At 44.5% G+C, this 20,526-nt stretch overlaps 1 protein-coding gene and 1 non-coding gene across 3 annotated transcripts in view; both read left to right on the plus strand.

The window, feature by feature from the left end:
* Positions 1 to 20,526, plus strand: part of Cnst (consortin, connexin sorting protein) — an 82,812-nt gene that overhangs the window by 18,027 nt on the left and 44,259 nt on the right. For both annotated transcript variants that reach the window (XM_041635385.1, XM_041635386.1), the window contains exon 2: positions 19,740 to 20,169. In XM_041635385.1, the coding sequence (XP_041491319.1) occupies positions 19,791 to 20,169 (379 nt within the window). In that variant the 5' untranslated portion in view covers positions 19,740 to 19,790. The remainder of the gene's footprint in view (positions 1 to 19,739; positions 20,170 to 20,526) is intronic.
* On the plus strand, positions 9,298 to 9,369 carry Trnae-cuc. The gene has a single exon. It is a non-coding gene; the product is annotated as a tRNA-Glu (tRNA).

Here is a 20,526-nt window from a genome sequence, read left to right on the forward strand (position 1 = left end):
GCGCCAGGCAGTAGTGGTGGCACATGCCTTTAATCCCAGCACTCAGGAGGCAGAGGCAGGCAGATCTCTGTGAGTTCAAGGCCAGCCTGGTCTACAGAGCAAGTTCCAGGATAGGCTCCAAAGCCAAAGAGAAACCCCGCCCCCTCCAAAAAAAGTACAGAGCAAGAGCTGGCAAAAGCAACTTAAAAGTGAGCCTATTGGGGCAGGGAATGGCATATTCAGGGGGGTTGGAGAGAAAGCTCAGTGGTTAAGAGCATTTCATGCTCTTCCAGAGGACTTGGGTTTAATTCCCAGCATCCACATGGCAACTCACAACTGCCCTTTCCTGGCCTCCTTGGGCAAGAGGAACACAAATGGTGCACAGAAACACAAAATATCTATATACATAATCTTTTTTTTTAAGGAAAAAAAAGATTTCAGCAAAGCTATAAGGAGAAATTACAAAAGACCTGTTAAGCAATGGAGATCTTAGGATAAGAGAATGTAACAGGAGATGGTAAAGGAAAGCAATGAGAATGGGGGAGAGATTCACAGAAATACTTGGTATTTTTAGGATTGGAGTCTTGAGTGTGTGAATACGAGTGAACTGCTGCTTAGAATGCACAGCAGGAAATGTCTTTGGTCAGGCATTGGGCCTTTCCAGGAAAGCAGAATTTTATAAATGCCCTGACAGCCAGGCCTGCTTACAAGGGTGTGATTAATCTTTTGTCTTTATGGGCTGCCTTATCCATTTCCCATGTGTTACCTGATTCCGTTCTCCTAACAAAGAAACAGAGACTCAGAGATCTGAGCTCCTGTGACTTAAGACTTCACAGCTGGCAGGCCAGGGCTCCTGTAGGTGACAAGAGGCCTCCTACTGACCCATCTTCTCTCTAGTACTGGTTTCTTGCTTTGAAATGCCTCTCCCAGGATCTGTGGATTATGGAGTGAGTGTTTCTCTCTCCCCTCCCCTTGTTTTTGAGAGAGTCTCTCTCTATAGCTAGCCCTGACTGGCCTGGAACTTGTTATGTAGACTAGGTGCCTAGCCACCTGCCTCTGCCTCCCATGCACTGGGATTAAAGATCTGCAACAGCATGTTTGACTTCTGACTCACATTCTTATTTATTCTTTATTGGAGGGAGATGAGACAGCGTTTTTTTTCTGTGTAGCCTTGGCTGTCCAGGAACTCACTCTGTAGACCAGGCTGGCCTCGAACTCACAGAGATTCACCTGCCTCTGCCTCCCAAGTGCTGGAATTAAAGATGTGTGCCACCATGTCTAACTAGGACTTAACCTTCTTGAGAATGGTTATAAACTGCGCCAAATTTAAGTGAGAGATAACATTGCCAGTTCTCTGTTTTCCCTGATGCTTCCCTTTAATTTTTGAAAATAACCTTGTGCTATTGTTGAGGCCTATATGAAGATTTCATTCTTTTTTGGTTTTTTGAGGCAGGGTTTCTCTGTGTAGCTTTGGAGCCTGTCCTGGCACTGCCTCTGTAGACCAGGTTGACTTCTAATTTACAGAAATCTGCCTGCCTCTGCCTCCTGAGTGCCGGGATTAAAGGCGTGCGCCACCACTGCCCAGTCTATTTCATTCTTTTTTAATAGTGTATTTGCATATGTAATCATTATAATGAGTCATAGGTTTCTGATATATGATTTATTTTGTAATGATTATCATGTACTATGATATTCATCAAAGACAACTGCCACAATATAACCTCCCTTTACAAAGTTATACCCCGGAACAGTATAACAAGAATAGCCTAGAAATTAAGAAACCATGAGACTAAATCATGAACATCTATTTCCAAGTGTAAATCATTCTTTGTATACATTTACCACTGATAAAGCAAATTAAACCAAATAATTTGGTTCGCTGCTAATAACACAAAATTTCTATTTCAGAATAATTTTAAAATATATATAAACATATAGGTTTTTCGAGACAGGGTTTTCTCTAGATTTGGAGCCTGTCCTGGAGCTAGCTCTTATAGACCAGGCTGACCTCGAACTCACAGAGATCTGCCTGCCTCTGCCTCCCGAGTGCTGGTTTTAAAGGCGTGCACCACCACCACCCAGCAAAAATTTATATATTTTTTCTTTTTATTTATTTATTTATTTATTTATTTATTTATTATGGACGTACTATTCTGTTTGCATATATGTCTGTAGGACAGAAGAGGACACCAGACCTCATTACAGATGGTTGTGAGCCACCATGTGGTTGCTGGGAATCGAACTCGGGTCCTTTGGAAGAGCAGGCAATGCTCTTAACCACTGAGCCATCTCTCCAGCCCAAAAATTTATATTTTTTAAACTTATATCATGCCCCTTCCCTTTTTTCCTCCAACCCCTCTCATGATCTCAGAGCTGACCACCTGGCATTGGTTAACCAACTGGGAGTGTCTTCCTTGGGAAGACCATTTCTCCTGCTCTCAGCGTTGCCAGGTTGCCCGTGGCTCCTTGTCTAGTGTTGAAGTCCTGTGAGCTTTCCCCCTAATGTGTTAGCATGTCCATTCAGGTCTTGTTTAGGCAGGCATGCGGATGAGTCTTCATGGGTATAGCCTCTATCATGTTTCTAGTGAAAGACCGGATAAATTCAGACCCCTCTAGCAGAAAGAGTAGAGCCAAAAAAATCTAGCAGGGAGAAAAGAACCAAAAATCTAGGTTAGCCGGTTCAGTGACTCTGTTCCAGGAACTAGCTGACCATAAAGTTAGATTATAATCTTGAGAATAACCTTGAGAAACAGGGAGTTACCCCCTTGTGATTATCACTAGTATTTTCGGAATTTTCCAATGACGCCCTTTGGGTTATTGGGTTATGGTTTCTTCCCTTAAATACCCCTTCTCCCAGCTACTCGGGGTCGAACTCTACCTCTGCATGGAAAATGAGTTTCGGCCCCAGTGCACTGGTTCCTGTCCTGTCAATAAACCTCATGTGATTGCAGCAAGGATGATCTCTCGTGAGTTCCTGGGGGGGTCATGTTATCCCGAGAGTTGAGCGAGAGTCTCCCCACTCGGGGGGTCTTTCACTAGGAGACGCAATCTTATAGCAGGCTTATGTTCCTCTTGATCTTACCATCCTTCCAGTCCCTCTTCTGTAATGTTCCCCAAGCTGTGGATGCAGAAGTGTCTAGTAGATGTGTCCTTTGGGACTGGACACTGCATAGTCTTTCGTCTCTGCATTTTCATTGGTTTTGGTTTTCTGTAATGATCTCTGTTGCAAAGAGAAAATTTCTTTGATGAGGGCTGAGAGCTACATTTGTCTGTGGGTATAAGGATAAATATTTAGAATATAGTTAGGGATAATGCTGGGTTAGTAAAGTAGTTAATGTAGGTTTTCCTCCAAGATCCATGACTTCACTGACCCTAGGTACTTGGCTAGGTTTTCAGTAGCAAACATGGTTTTCCTCTTGTTGAACAGGCCATAAGACTGATGAAATCACTGTCGGTTACCAACAAGGTATGCATGCCACTGTTGATCCCTAGGGTTATCGTGCCATGCTGGTCATTATTGTGGTTCCAAGGCTTCGTAGCTGGGTAGGACTATTGGTTGTTTCCCTCCCTTGGAAGCTTGCATGGGGTCTTCTGGTACCATGACAATTAGTGCTCAGAAAGGAAGGAGACTTTCAGGTTAAATCCAGCTCAGACCTCTAGGGTAGATTTCATTCTTGACATATGTGTTGTTTACTTCCTTGCTGCCATGATAAAATACCTAAAAGAAGTAACTTTAAATTATGTGTTATTACCATTTGTATATATATATATATATGGTATATACATGTGATATTACCATTTATGTGTATGTGGTATATACATGTGATATTACCGTTTGTGTTGTATATAGTGTGTACATGTGATATTACCATTTGTGTATATATGGTATATACATGTGCTATTACCATTTGTGTGTATATGGTGTATACATGTGGAAGGGGACCATCTCTTTCTGTTGATGTGCTAAAACACACTGACAAAAAGCACTAAGAGGACAAATGGCTTATTTGGCTTATAATTCCAGGTTACAGTCTATCATTTTACAGAAGTCAAGACAAGAACTGAAGTCACTAGTCACAGCCACAGTCAAGAGTTGAGAGAGAGCCAGGTAGTGGTGGCACATGCCTTTAATCTCAGCACTTAGGAGGCAGAGCCGGGTAGGTCTCTGTGAGTTCGAGGCCAGCCAAGGCTACACAGAGGAACCCTGTCTCGAGAGTAATTGCATGCATGCCCAGCTCTACTCTTACATGGCCCAGGGCCCCATCCGTGCAATGATGCAACTGGCATTTAGAATGGGTCTTTCCACATTCATTACAGCAGTCAAGACAATTAAACAATCCTTCGTTGAGACTGTCTTTTTGTATCAAACTAACCATTACAACTGCTGACCTAATGTCTGTGAGGCCCTAGGTTCTACCCCCAACTATGCCAAAAAGAAAGGAAGGAAGGAAGGAAGGAAGGAAGGAAGAAAAGAAAGAAGCGGTGTTTAGTTCCATAGTATTTTAACATACACTTTATATGAATGAAATTTTAGGAGGTGGGTTTACTCTAAGAATGGGGAGCACACCTGAAATCCCTGCACCTTTTCATGGGGCTGTCGCAGTGGCCAAGAGCACTTCCTGCTCTTCAGAGGACATGAGTTTGGTTCCCCGCACCCACATAGGGTGGCTCACAACCACCCATAATTCCAGCTCCAGGGAATACGACACCCTTTTCTGCTTCCTGCACACATGTAGCACACATTCACACAGATGCATAAGTACATATAAATAAAAATAGTGCTAATGAATTCCTTTTCATGCTGTAGGCCTGTATCAGTTTAGAGTCTCACAACCTGCTCCTTCCCCCTAGGCATCCTGCTCCGCAGGGCAGCAGTTAATGCTGTGCACCCCCTGCTTGCTCACCTTTGTAGCTTGCTGGGTTGTCCCTTCTCTTGCTTCTCTCCCTAGGGTATTGGTACAAGTGCTGTGGAAGAAACGCCCACCTCAGCTGCAGGTAATGCAACGTTCACACATTGTCTCTGTCTCTGCCACGTTAGCATTCTCTGGCCAGAGCAGAGATGGACAAGAAGGAAAGATCGGGATCCTCGTGGCCATCTTAGAGAAGGCAGGGACGGGTACATCTGGCTGGTGCTGTTTCTTGCCAGGTGGCATGGTGAACAGATGGGATTTCATCTGTTTCTTAGTAAAAGGCTGTGGAGGTCCAGAAATGGATGTCACCCTGGGATGCTGACTCCTCATGAATGTCAATCCCTTCATTAATAATTGATGTCTCCCCTATGTTGTCGTGACTGTTCTGTGGCTCTGGATCTTCCATTCACTGCTCTCTTTGGCATTATGCTCTGCCCGTGTTTTCTGACTGAAATCTTTCATGCCATTGGCTTCTGTTCTTATTTTCCCTCACCTGCCCTGAAGCCCAGGCTGGCTTTGAATTCTTCCTGAGTGTGTCATACCTGGCTCTTATTTCTTTTCCTTTGTGTGACAAGATCAGGTAAAGGCATGTGCCACTAAATCTGAACATCGAAGTCCCTCCTGGGGACCCACGTGGTGAAAGGGGAGAACTGAACTGACGTTCTCAAGCCGTCTCTGACCTCCACAGCTGCTGACCCCTTCACACACACACTAAATGTAATGAGGAAAAAATAAAATTCGAAAAGCTTTAAAAATCCAGTAGACTTAAAATCTTTGCACGTTACTACTGTCTCGCACAAGTAGCCTCTGGCGCCTAGGGAGCGTGCCTGCCCTTCACCAAATCTTCTCAAAGATTTGTATGGGAGAAGGAAGTTTAGGGCAGAGCTTGTAGGTAAAGCTTATAATTTATTTCCTATTGAAGCAGAAACCTCATTCAGTTTTAGAGTGCAGTGTGAGCTGTTAAGGGTTGGCCTATCTCATCCTCACAGTAAGTATGGCTTGTTCTTAAGAGTCGGTTACAGTTGAGTGCGTTATTAACTGGGAGCTCAGTCAGAGCGCTCAACTTCCGGGATCAGAGTTCAGCTGCCACGTGGAGACTTACTTTGTTTTGTTTGTGCCCTCATAGTCTTTAATGCTGGCTGGATATGAGCTTTTGGGTACTAAGAGCACTAGGTGTAACACCTGGATTGTGTTCACAGTTCACAGTAGGCGTCCTCCTGGATTTGGACCAGGATCTAGGTGTTCCCATTCCAAGGCCAACATTGTGTCATTGTTTTTCAAGATAAGGCAGACAATAGGATGCCAGAAGTTAGTGTGCAAACTTGCCCGTGAGCAGCTCTTTGAAAGCAGATATTTGGTTAGACAGTGATACTTGGTTTAGGCCAGTAGAAGAAAAAGAGAAATGACAGTGATTTTTGTGAACAAAATTAAAACAAAGTTAGGAATCTTAGACCTGAAGGAATGAGTTAACATCAGAGCTCCGGAGGGCCGTATTTCTGAAGTCTAAGTCAGCTGTTGTTCTCCTTAGGCTCAGTGTTGTATCCTTGAAGGAATGAGATGACATCAGAGCCCTTTAGAGCCACGGTTCTGAAGTCTCTAAGTCAGCTGTTGTTCTTCCATAGGTCCATTGTGGTATCTGTGTTAGGCAAACTTAGTAACAACAATGGAGGAAATGAGTACTGACCATTCCTAGGTGGCTGAGAAGGTTTTATAGTGGATGTGAGGGAGAATTTAGCAGGAGGCATTGGGAAGGGTCCAGACTGAATTTGACCAGCAGATAAGGCCGTGAGAGAGGTGGGACAGGGGAGAGCTAGGAGAAAGAGGAGAGGGGAAGAGGAGACGGAGAGCTGGGAACCAAGAGAAGAACCAGGAGGGCAAGTAGCCAAAATGGCAGAGTTATATAGGAATGAGAAGCCTGGGGAGGGAAGGGAAGCTCAACCGTAGGGGGTGGAGTGAGAAGAGCTGGGAGGAGCCACAGGTACCCAGTGAGCCGTGGCCTGGATTTCTCTGGGCCCTGACAAACAAAAAGTTTTAAAATGTAAGAGTCTCTAAACAGTACAAAGTCATAAAAGATTGGTAACATTTGTGCGATTCCTACAGATTAAAAAGAAATGTCGTCATCTCCTTTTGGGTGCAGGGTGCTGGAGAGCAAACACACCCAAGGCCTTAGGCAGAGAAGCGTATGCTGTTGCAGTGAACGGTGTCCACCCGTCCTCCTCTGTTAAACACGGATGAAACAGAGACGAGATTTTAGAAATGGCATCCAGTTGTCCACATGAAGAAGCAGGAAAAAGAAATGACTGAAGTTTTGCAGGATGCAGTATAAATGGAAGTTGGTGTTAAGATAGACTGAAGACAACTCTTTATAGATAGTTTCTCCTGTAGAAGGTTAGGGTGCAGATCTCTGTTAGCTACACTTTTGCACTTTAATTGCACTGCGGTTTGACTTAGTTGGTTTAAAGACAGTGTGTACCATGGCGCATAATGGACACTCTGGGTCTATGCAGAATTCATCTCTAGACAGTGCGTATAGAGAGCTGAATGGAGCCTATGGATTTACGGTAGTATTCCTCTAAGAGGGCTGTGGCAGTAGCCGCTACTTTTCTAGTTTCCCACGTTGGTTGTTTTATGCTTTCCAGGAAATTCCCAAGGCCCTCGCCCAACAGAGTACCCCATTTCTTCAGTATACGCATCCTCTGTGAGTCTGTTTCTGGTTTTGTTTTTGATGTACAGCTTTAATGAATGAGGAAGTAACAAAAAGAAGACACCGTAATTCTCAGGATGACATTCTGCAAATAAACAAGTAGTAGAAATTAGTTTTAAAGGCGTATAGCATCTGTTTCTGTCAATAAGTATTTACATTGTCATGTTAGACTAATTATGATCGTCCACACCAGGAAATGCCTGTAGCATAGTTTGTATTATCAGGAATGAATTAGCATGGAATGAGTCACCATGAACCGTGACTGTGACACTCTCAAGGCCGTGTCACAGAGCAGCATGGTCCAATGAAATACAGCACAAGCCACACATGTAATAATTGTTTCTAGAGACTGCACTGTGAAAAGCCCCTCCCTTTTCTGGTACGTGTTGGAGTGAAACACAGAGTCTTGTAATCCAGGTTAGTCTCGAACTCACAGCAGTCCTTGTGCCTCAGCCTCTAGTGCTGAGTTTACAGGTGTACACCTCTGTGGTGAGTTGAAAAAAAAAATGGCCTCAACGGGAGTGGCACTGTTAGGAGGTGTGGCCTTATTAGAGGAAGTGTGTCACTGTGGGGGTGGGTTTGAGATCTGTTTTGCTCATCGTGACAGGCAGTCGACTTCCTGTTGCCCGTTAGATGTGAGAACTCTCAGCTCCAGCACCATGTCTGCATGTGTGCTGCCACGCTCCCCACTATGATGATAATTGCCTGAACCTCTGAACTGTAAGCCACCCCAATTAAATGTTTTCTTTATAAAAGTTGCCATAGTCATGGTGTCATTTCACAGCCATAAAAACCATACTAAGACAACCACCAAGCTTAATAATAAGCTTTTTAAAAACTTACATTTATTTAGTGTGTGGGTACTTGCTCCTAAGCTTGGCAGCAAGTGCTGTGACCCGTTGAGCGATCTCACTGGCCTTGTTTTTGAGAACTGTTTTACCGACGCTGACCTCAAGCTGTGATCCTAGTGCCGACTCTACTCCCTGGGTGTTGGAATTATAGGTGTATGCCTCCATGCCCAGTGCTTATCTGCATTTTGGGTTTTTTTGTTGCTATTGTTGTTTAATTTTATTTATGTATGTATTTTCTGTATGAGTGCTCGATCTACATGTGTGCTTACGTGCCAGAAGAAGACATCAGACCCCATAATAGATGGTTGTGAGCCACTATGTGGTTGCTGGGAATTGAACTTAGGACCTCTGGGAGAGCAGTCAGTGCTCTTAACCTCTGAGACATCTCTCCAGCCCTTGATCTGTATTTTGAAAATTCATATAATTTTCAGGTGTAAAAGGTTCAAATTCAATGTTCCACATATACTTGGCGCTTTCTGCTACTGAATTGATTTCCATTTTAATTTAGTTAAATAAAATGAAAATGTCAGTTCCTGAATATCCTGTCACTCATACCACTTGACATGTATCACACCACCTCACTCATCACATATTATCCAGTACTACTTATGTCTTGCTTTTGATCTGGTAGTGTCATGTGACTGGTGTTGCCATTGTTTGGACATGCATAGGCAACATCCCGTGAACCAACAACCAAACTGTGTGAACTCACAGTTTCTCAGGAGCCATATGTGGTTACTGGCAAGGTTGAGAATAAAATTTAAGCTACATTTTAAGGAGAGGGGACTGATAAGCATTAGTATGTAGAACTTATGAAGACTACATTTTTTCATTCATTTAAAAAATTAACGTTTCCCTGGTAGTCTAGTGGTTAGGATTCGGCGCTCTCACCGCTGCGGCCCGGGTTCGATTCCCGGTCAGGGAACCAAAAAAAATAAAAAATTAACATACATTAAATAGATTTCATTATGACATTTTTATGCATTGTTCTTATTGATCGTTCTTTTCCAGTCCCCTCCCCTGTATCCTCCCTCTTTCCCATTGGTCCCTTGCTCTCATGTCAAGTATATACTGTTATCCCTACCACCACCTTAGCATCTCTCATAGACAGACCTTTTTCTAGTTTCAGGACCACACACAACCACATACACAGGCATTAATACTGAGATGTTGGCCCCATGGGTAAAATGCTGAGGACCCGAGTTGGAATCCCCAGAACATCTATAAGAAGCTGAGCATGGTAGCACACACACTTGTAATCCCAGCAATGGGGAGATGGGAACAGGTGGATCCCCTGGGACTTGCTGGCTATCTAGTCTAGACAAACCAATGAGCTTAGGTTCAATGAGAGAACTCTCTTAAAAAATAAGTGGAAAGCCTCTGAGGAAAAGTCCCAGCGTCAACTCCTGGCCTTCACATTCTTTTTTTTTTTTTTTTTTTTTTTTGGTTTTTCGAGACAGGGTTTCTCTGTGGCTTTGGAGCCTGTCCTGGAACTAGCTCTGTAGACCAGGCTGGTCTCGAACTCACAGAGATCCACCAGCCTCTGCCTCCTGAGTGCTGGGATTAAAGGCGTGCGCCACCATCGCCCGGCTGGCCTTCACATTCTATATGTGCACCTACACCACATTGAAATCTAGGATCCTGGTATGAGAGAAAACAGGCAGTACTTATTTTCTTTTTTCACTTAACATACTTTCTAGTTTCATCCACTTTTCTGCAAATGTCATGTTCTCATTCTTTTTTGAAAAATTCCTTTGGGTGTGTGTGCCACATTTTTTCTCGTCCATTCATCTGTTGATGGAATGAGGTGCTGGTTCCATTTCTTAGCTGTTGTGAGTAGTGTGGCAGTAAGCACGAGTGTGCAAAATATCCCTGTGGTAGAGCTTAGAGTCCTTGAAGGATATACCCAGGAGACGTATAGTTAGGTCATTTGGTACTTCTATTTTTTTTTTTTGGTACTTCTATTTTTAAATGGGTTTTTGTTGTCTTATTTAAGACAGGGTGTCATATAGCCTAGGCTGACCCTTATGCCTTTCCCTACCGAATGCTGGGGCCTTAGGTAAATGCCATAATACCTAGTTTGTTTTTAGTTTTTTGAGAAACCACATCCTAATTTCCATAGTGGCTTCACCCTGTAGGTAGACTTTTCTGTCCTGCCAGCCCACTCACAAGTAACTGCAGAGACTTAATATTAATTATAAACGGTCAACCAATAGCTCAGACTTATTACTAACTAGCTCTTATGACTTAAATTAACCCATTTTCACTAATGTAGGTATTGCCACGTGGCTCATGGCTTTACCCGTCCTCCAGCATGTCATGCTCCCTCTGCTCCTTGTGATTCCTGACCCCACCCTTCTTTTTCCCAGTGTCCTTAGTCTGCTTCTCCTACATAACCTTTGCTGTCCAGCTATTGGCCAGTCAGCTTCTTTATTAAACCAATCACAGCGACATATATTTATAGTATAAAGGAATATTCCACAGCACCCAATTCTAGTCCTGCTAGCAATGAGTCAAAGTTATGAGAATTTCATTTTAAGAGGCATTATCTAAGTTTCCTATGCCCTACATGCTTTTAGAAACCAGTCTTCTGATGTCTCAGTCAGCCCTCAGGCTGAGATACTGTTCACTTGTAGGAACTTCCTGCTGGCACAGAGCTTCAGTCAACACTCATTACTAAAATGTGAAATTGTGTTTTGTTTTGTCTTTTTTTTTTTTTTGAGACAGTTTTTCTCTGTGTCACGTCAGCTGTCCTGGAACTCGCTCTGTGCTGGCCTCTAAAGATCTACCTGCCTCTGCCTCCCAAATCCTAGGATTAAATGTGTGGACCACCATTGCCCAGCGTGAAATTGAAATTTTGCCCTGCATTTGAAGACTATTTGAAATAAACTGAGTGTGGTAGAGCATGCTGTAATTTCAGCCTTCAGACTAAAGATCTTGAGTTTGAGACTAGCCTGAGCTACAGAGCGTATTCCAGGCCATCCCAGGCTACATACTAAGACCTTGTCTCAAACAAAACCCCAAGAAAGAAAACAAGCCTGAGCAGAAGCTAAATGAAACGGTATGAAATGCAGTGCAGAGCATGTCAGAGTGTTCCACGCATGTGGCTTGAGACTTTTGGGTACAGGCATGTGCTGGCGTGCTCGACGCGTGTGGCTTGAGACTTTCGGGTACAGGTGTGTGCTGGAGTCTCTGATGAGAGGGTGGTAGACTCACCATATGAGTGACCATTGTGAAATAGTGTGGAGGAGGAGCATTTCTTCTTGAGCTGGTGAGGGATGAGCAGATCTGGACTTGAGGGTCGTAGGGCAGCTCCTTGGCTCACTGTCTCCAACTCTTGACCTGCCTGTAAACTGACAAATTCAGACTTAGAAGCCAGCATTTATTTATTTATTTATTTATTTATTTTTATTTATTTATTTATGACTTTTTTATTTTTTGAGACAGTATTTCTCTGTGTACTAGAACTCACTCTGTAGAACAGACCATCTGGAACACACAGAGATCAGCCTGCCTCTGCCTCCCGAATGCTGGAATTAAAGATGTGTGCCACCACCGCCCAGCCAACCCTTTTCTTATGATGAAACTTGGTGTGTGGAAGTTAGAGTATTTCAGTCTGATTTGAGTGGATTAAAGTATGCCATTTGCAGTCTCCTTAAGTGTTTCTCTAAGGGAGTCACCAGCATGCACTTAACTGTGCGTTGTTTCTCACTTTCATAACACCTAATGTTTAATATCACTACATCTAGTCAAATGTAAAAACGAATTAAAATTTTATATGCGATTAAGTTTGCGCTTTTAACAAAGTAAAGCTTTCCTTCTTAGACAGTTAATTTAGAATGTTTGTTTGTTTGATATTTCTTCCTTAAGGTTTTCTGGCTTTCATGTTTTGTATAGGACTTCCTTGAATATATTTGCTTGAAAGTCTTCAGCTGGAGAGTCAACGTGTCAGATGACTCACGCCGTGTACATATTTGGAATGCTATTCTGCCACAAGAGTCTGGAAACAGGCAGACTTACTGTCATGCTTTTAAAAGGCAAAATATGCTAGTGTCGGTGTGGTAGCTGTGATTCAGCGTTACTGCCGCTTTGGAGAGAATTGTTGTAGGCATAGGGGCTCTCATAGAACAGCCCTGTGTGTGGGTAAAGTTTGAACGCATGCCCACTGTCCCGATGGCCCCATGTCAATCGCAGTGTTAGCCCAGGTTTTTTGTTTTGTTTTTGTGGTTGTTACACTTTTATTTTCCAAGTAGAAAAAGACAAGATGTCGTGGGAGAGGGTAGAAGGGGAAGGGGTATAAAGGGAGGGGAATGAAGAAAAATATATAGCTCAATAAAAATTAAAAAAAAAATTAGAGAAAAGATAAAGTAAACAAAAAAGTGAAAATATTTACACACCTATTTTAAGTCCACAGTTTAGCACTCTTATTTGTATGGCTTTAAAAGTTATAGCACAGAATATTTAAGGATGGGGGGGTATTTCATTCAAAACAAAGCCTGATATATACATTTCCTCTGTACTTTATTTTAAATACATTAATTTTAAAATGATGCTCATCTAATTTTTCTCATTTAGTAGTAAAATACTAGTGTAACTTCTCATCAAAATAAAGTTTACCACAAATGTAAATGAATTTTTCCAATTGAAAATGGCCCTTTAGCTACCGTTAAATGAAAAAATTTTAATGTAACTTAAAGGCAAAAGAATTGGTAGTTGTCATTATAAGCAAAATCCCAAGACCCAGAACAGTTGACACTGCTCCTTAAAACACAAGCTTTGAAAGAACCAGGGATGTTTTACTGAAGTTTTGTTTAATTCCAAAACTGGCAGAGTTTGCTAATGACTAGAATTCCACTAACAGCTTAGCCCATTGTTCAAATTAAAGCATTCCAATTGCAAGGCAGTAAGAATTCAGACAGGTGCCAGGTGGTGGTGGTACATGTCTTTAATCCCAGCACTCAGGAGGCAGAGACAGGCGGGTCTCTATGAGTTTGAGGCCAGCCTGGTCTACAGAGTGAGTTCCAGGACAGCTAGGACAGTTATATAAAGAAACCTTGTCTTGGAAACCATCCCTCTCCCACAAAAAAGAAGAATTAAAACAAGTGCCAAGCACTGTATAGTGGGTCCCTTTACCTTTCAGAACAGGGTTAGGCTGCAGATGGCAATCAGTGTCTGACTTTTCCTTTCGTAAGAAAACGGTAAAACCTTAATCCATGTGTCTGATAGCCATAGGAGCCAGAGCCAGACACTGACAAACGGCTCGGGAGTAGACTTAGTGAACATTCAGAAAGTTTACGTGTAAAAACACATGCAGAAATGGTGCAGATGATACTCGGGGAGGACTCTGGTGCAGGGCGATACTCGAGGAGGACTCTGGTGCAGGGTGATACTCTGGGAGGACTCTGGTGCAGGGCGATACTCGGGGAGGACTCTGCTGCAGGGTGATACTCGGGGAGGACTCTGGTGCAGGGTGATACTCGGGGAGGACTCTGGTGCAGGGTGATACTCGAGGAGGACTCTGGTGCAGGGTGATACTCGGGGAGGACTCTGGTGCAGGGCGATACTCGGGGAGGACTCTGGTGCAGGGCGATACTCGGGGAGGACTCTGGTGCAGGGTGATACTCGGGGAGGACTCTGGTGCAGGGTGATACTCGGGGAGGACTCTGGTGCAGGGTGATACTCGGGGAGGACTCTGGTGCAGGGTGATACTTGGGGAGGACTCTGGTGCAGGGTGATACTCGGGGAGGACTCTGGTGCAGGGTGATATTCCGGGAGGACTCTGGTGCAGAATGATACTCGGGGAGGACTCTGGTGAAGGGTGATACTCGGGGAGGACTCTGGTGCAGGGTGATACTCCGGGAGGACTCTGGTGCAGGGTGATACTCCGGGAGGACTCTGGTGCAGGGCAATACTCGGGGAGGACTCTGACTGGCACAGTGCTGGAGAGGAGCACCTTATATGGGACTTTGAGGACAGAGAAATCAGCCAGGCAAACTGGAGTTAAGTGGCTTTTGAGCCAGGCCATGATGGATTATTAGGTGTCTCACAAAAATAAAATTAGAAAAATAAAACCTTAGAAAGAGCAAGAGACCTAGTTTTAGGAAAACAGTTTGAAGGCTTTCCTTTTAAAATTAGTTAAACTAATTGTGTGGCCACGAAAGAGTAGGAGGGACATTGTGAGGCCCAAGGAAAGGAATGCTGCTGTTTATGGGAGTGGCTATTTCATTTAGATGGTGTGGACTTCCCCCAAGACCACCCAGAAAGGCTCTCAACAGAAGGAAGAGAAAACCATTTATTCAATGACGTAGCATTTTCCATAGAGGAGAAGAGCATCTCAAAAAACTTGAACTTGGTCATTAGACGCATGTCTCTGTCTTGGGGTGGGTGGCGGGTGGGGACACTGGAGTGAAATGTCTTTTTAGTTTCATTGTCCTCAGAACACTGTGGTTGAGAGTCTCTTCTTCAACTGTGTAACAGTCATCTGCTGGGTGATTGTGAAAATTGAGTCTGTTGTAGGAATACTTCTAAGTTGGAGCCTGGTGTGTAGCAAAGCTTCAAATACATATCAACTTGTACTTACCAAGGAGTCTTTTGTTTTTGAGACAGGGTCTCATGTAGCTGGGCTGTCCCCCTAGGGCTGGTCCTCCTACCTCTGTCTTTCTCATGTTGGGATTACCAGTGTGAGCATCATGCCCAGCTCGCCCGGGATTCTTGTGTGTATGTGTTTGTGTGCTCATGCATGTGGAGGCCAGACCTCAGACTGTTCCTTAGGAGCTGTGTACCTTTACATCTAGACATACATGTACTTGCTGGACGGGCTAGGTTAGCTGGCCAGTGGGCCTGGATGATCTGCTTGCTTCTGCCTCCCAGCCTCCCACAGTGGGAATTAGAAATACTTGCAACCACACGTGACTTTTTTTTTTCTTTCTTTATTTTTGGTTATTAGTTTGAAACAAGGATTCATTATGTAGCCCTGGCTGGCCTTATACTCAGAGATCTGCCAGCGTCTGCCTCCCCAGTGCTGCGATTAAAGGTGTATGCCACCATACCTAACAGTATTCCTGGTTTTTAAATTTTGGGTTCTAGGAATCAATTCATGTCCTCGTGTTTGGAAGGCAAGCATTTTACCCACTGAACTCTCTCCCCGGCCCTTACCAAGTAGTTCCAGTCACTAGCTTCTAAATACCTTAGTCATCTGAAACAGATCATTCAGAAGAGATGTGTAAGGACTAGGGAGACTGAACCTCAATATTCTATAGTGAAGCCAGTTCGCATTGTTTATCGTCCAGAGCCTGGTCATTTCTAGAATGTTTGGAATGCTGTTTCTGTATGTACAGTAAGGCTGAGCATAGCATCCCTTGAATCAACCACCAGTGTGTGATGCTCATAAGTCCGCTTGGGAAGTGACATTTACTAAACATCTGCTGTGCGGACCAAGGACCCTCTGAAGTGCCTTACCTGTCCTGTTACCTAAACATCACAAATGACCTTTTGTCAGGTGTCATAGATAACATGCCAGAAGGCTGAGCATTAGCATCACGGTTCAAGGCCAGCCAGGACTACATAGCGGTTCTGAAATCTGCCTGGACAACATGGCAATATCATGTCTCAGATGAAAATTCTAGAACATTAGGAGCGGAACGATGAGTGGATAAAAGTGCTTCAGCCAAGCCTGACGACCGGAGCTCACTGCCCAGGACCCACATGGTAGAAGGAGAGAGCCGGCGCCTACAAGTTATTCTCTGGCCTTCATATATGTGTTGTGGCACACACAGCTCATATAGAGAAATAGGCAGTCAGGTGCGCATGCATGTGCACACACAGAGACACTAAGTGTGTAACGTGAAAAATGGCTGGAAGCATGTAGCTTATTAGTGATACATTCACTTATGAGAGTCCTGGGTTTAATCCCTGGCATCACCAAGAACAGAAGAAATCGCAGCCCTTTGAGACAGGTTCTCTACAGTCCTACAGATGAGAAAAGGGAGTGTGGTTGCTAGGTAACTCACCTACTGTTTCCCACATGACTTATAAAATGTCAAGGATGCAGTTTGAACCTAGGTGTGCCTCTGTCCTCAGCCATTTTTTTGAACTTCATAGGACCTGAACCAGGAAGAGAGTTTCAGGTCCAACTCTGCCCTGTTCCAGGATTATGACCTTAGTATTTTATTTCTCCATTTCAAACACAAGGTGAATACTTCTGATGGAGCCTTGATTTGAAGATCAGAGGTCAGACATGTGAAGTGGCTGCCACAGTAAGGGCTCCCTCAGCTGCTCTGTTTCTTCTGTCTTAGGTCCCCTTAGTGTGTGGCCAGCCTCTGGGTCTCATACAGTTAGAAGATAAAATCCTGTACTCAGACTGTAAACTTGCTACAGTACCTGCTGATGGTCTTAACTAGAAAGCAGCTCAGGCTACTTAAAGTAGAACTAGAAGTTCAGGTATAGAGGTGCACGCCTTTAATCCCAGCACTCAGGAGTCAGAGGCAATTGGCTCTCTGTGAGTTCCAGGACAGCCAAGGCTATGCAGAGAAATCCTGTAAAAAAAAAAAAAAAAAAACAAAGAATAAAAACCCAGTAGAAGTAGATTCAGTAGAGACCTGCTGTGCATGTTTTAGGGTAAATGAAACCAGCCAGATTTAGACATTTTTATGTTTTCTGAAAATGCCCTTATGTATGAAATAATACATCTCAGTCACAAAATACATTGCAAATATGAAATACATTTGTATAGAATTAATATTGTAGACCGTTGTGTGCATATATGTGATATATACGTTTATGTAGATGATATATCTGTGTATATATTTTTGAGATGGGTTTCGTGAATCCAGTCTGGCCTCTGACTTACTCCATAGCTGAGAAGGACAGTAAATTTCTGATCTGCCTTCCTCTGCCTCCCAAGTACTGGGATGACTGGGATGTGCTGCTCTGTCCAATCTGTAGGTCTAGGGATCCAACCAGGGCTTCTCACCTTCTAGGCAAGCACTCTACCAACAGCACTACATCCTCAGCCCTTGTTTGTGTTTTGTTGTAGTTGCTTTGGTTTCGTTTGGTTTTTTGTTTTTTGTTTTTATGGGTTTTTTGTTGTTGTTGTTGGTTTTATTTTTTTATAAACTGTGTTTCTTTGTGTGAAGTCTTGGCCGTCCTGGAACTCTCTTTGTAGACCAAGCTGACCTCAAACTCAGAGACCCACTGGCCTCTCCCTCCCAAATGCTGGGATTGAAGGTATGTGCGACCACTGCCTGACTTTGCTTATGTATTTTAAAGAGAATTGTACTTTATTTGCATACTTTTCGTTTGTTTGTTTTTCTTTTAGATTTTGTTTTTTTATATACTTATTTATTTTGTTTTTTTTCGAGACAGGGTTTCTCTGTCACAGTCCTGGCTGTCTTGGAACTTGCTTTGTGGACCAGACTGGCCTTGAACTCACAGTGATCCACCTGCCCCTGCCTCCCAAGTGCTAGGATTAAAGCTATGTGCCACCAACCGGCTCTGTTATGATTGCTTCTATCTTATGTATGTGTTGCCTGCACGGGTGTGCATCCTAGCTGTGCCTGGTGCCTGCACGGGTGTGCATCCTAGCTGTGCCTGGTGCCTGCACGGGTGTGCATCCTAGCTGTGCCTGGTGCCTGCCTGCACGGGTGTGCATCCTAGCTGTGCCTGGTGCCTGCCTGCACGGGTGTGCATCCTAGCTGTGCCTGGTGCCTGCACGGGTGTGCATCCTAGCTGTGCCTGGTGCCTGCACGGGTGTGCATCCTAGCTGTGCCTGATGCCTGCACGGGTGTGCATCCTAGCTGTGCCTGGTGCCTGCGTGGGTGTGCAACCTAGCTGTGCCTGGTGCCTGCATGGGTGTGCATCCTAGCTGTGCCTGGTGCCTGCACGGGTGTGCATCCTAGCTGTGCTTGATGCCTGCACGGGTGTGCATCCTAGCTGTGCTTGATGCCTGCACGGGTGTGCATCCTAGCTGTGCCTGGTGCCTGCACGGGTGTGCATCCTAGCTGTGCTTGATGCCTGCACGGGTGTGCATCCTAGCTGTGCCTGGTGCCTGCCTGCACGGGTGTGCATCCTAGCTGTGCCTGGTGCCTGCTTGCACGGGTGTGCATCAGGGTGTGCATCATAGCTGTGCCTGGTGCCTGCAAAGGCCCGGAGAGAGCACTGGATCTCCTAGAACTGGGGATACAGATATTCGTGAGCTTCTGTGTGGGTGCCAGGGATGGAACCTGGGTCCTCTGCAAGAGCAGTGAGTGCCCTTAACCCCGGAAGTATCTCTCCAGCACCTATTTATGCATTTTTTAATGAGTAAGAATTTCTGCTTACCTATTTAGATTTTTTTAAGGTACTATTACCTTCGGGGTGAGGAATTTTTCTCTTTCAGAATTGTTGGAATAGTTGGCTCAAACCCAGAAATAATGCTAAGCAAACATAAGTAATCTGGCTGGCATACTTTCCCTCAAAATGTACCTTTGAATGATAAGATAAAGGATGGCTGACGACTAACTGGCTTTTGATCTTTTGTCATCTCTTTGGCTTGTGTTTCGAGGCCTGTTCTCATGTTCAGACTGACCTCAGATCCCTAGGGTCAAACCATTCTCCTGCCTCAACCTCCCAAGTCCTTGGGACCGTTAACCATGTCCCTAAAGCTGCACATTAAATAGCCTGGAGTTAATTATTATTGCCCTCTCTTTTGGAAACGTGGTCGTTTAAAATGATTTTGTTGGAAATTATAAGGTTTGCCTCGGAGGGCCCAGTGCTTGTTCTCAGAAAGTAAAAGAAAGTGTAATGAACCAGCTGAGAAAATACCTGTGGTGAATCTTCCTCCATGCGCCCTTCTAGAAAATAAATAAATAAACAATATGGCTTGCCTTGTTTTCATTTGTAAATGTTGCTGCTGTTTAGCCAAAGACTTGCACCGCTGGCTCCTACTTTCCTGGCCCATGTCCAGGGATAGCGTGAGTGATTGGTGTTAGCAGACAACCTGCATAGCCAGGAATTTCTTTCCTCAAGTCAGCAGCCCCAGCCATGCACGGTGAGAACCAACTAGAGCACCTAGGAAGCACAGCGTGCAGGCAGCCTTTATACTCTGGTTTAGTGGGACATCCTGTGCATGAGCGGCTGGGAGAGCCAGTGTACTGACATGCAGAGCTGGTGAGACTTGGATGAGGCTGCAGGTGTAGAGGGAGGAATGGAGCTCATTCCTTCCCTGACATCAGGGAAATGAAAAGAAGCGGGAAACTAAACCGCGCGTGTCCCCAGAGGCCACAGAATGAAGTAGCCTTTATTCTTTTGTCTTTGTAGGCATGGAAGGACTTTGATGAAACTTTAAACAGTTCCACAAAAGATGCGCTAATGGATGACAGCGACACTCCTGCATCCAGTCTTCAGATAGGACCGCAAGATGGATGTCATCCGGGTGGCAGCGTGGAAAGGAGAGTGACGCCACTGCCTTCCGTCGCAGATGAAAATGAGAACCAGCTTGACGGGGACGGGCCTGCGGCTCTGACCGGCAGTGGCAGCACCATGGGAAGAGCCACTGTGTTTGACCAGGACAGTCTCAACAATAACGAAAGCTGCCTGTCCGGCTGTGAGGTAGCCCCCAGTGAGACTGCAGAACACAGTCCGTATGAAGGGCCCAAAGATGACCAGTCTTCCTTGGCACAGGACAAACAAACACCTGGGAAAAGAAGTCCAAGAGCCAAAAGAGGCACTCCTAAGAACGTATCTTCAGGTGAGGCCTTCAGGTTATCTTACTGTCCTTTAACAAAATCAGCATTTCTACTGGCTCTTCTTTCAGTCTTATTTGCAGGAGCATCTGTAGGTCCCACTGTGCGCGTCTTTACAAGGTCACAGTCTGTAGCTGTCATGGCGATTTAGTCTACTTCCCTTATAAAGCCCATGGTTGTCTGCTGCCCTAAAACTTTCCTTCTCCATCACCATGGCCTTGGTCTCTGGCCTGTGATGTTCTTCTGTGCTAGTCTAACTTCAGATGGCCTCTTCCTGCCTCACCCTGTAGGTGAGCAGTATCCATGAACCTATACCAACACATGTCTTGTACCAGTGTTGAGTGAGGCACCTGGTTTTGATA

Source organism: Microtus oregoni, unplaced genomic scaffold, assembly GCF_018167655.1.
Source record: "Microtus oregoni isolate MIOR12 unplaced genomic scaffold, Mior012 000047F_ref0000412, whole genome shotgun sequence".
Lineage (NCBI taxonomy): Eukaryota > Metazoa > Chordata > Mammalia > Rodentia > Cricetidae > Microtus > Microtus oregoni.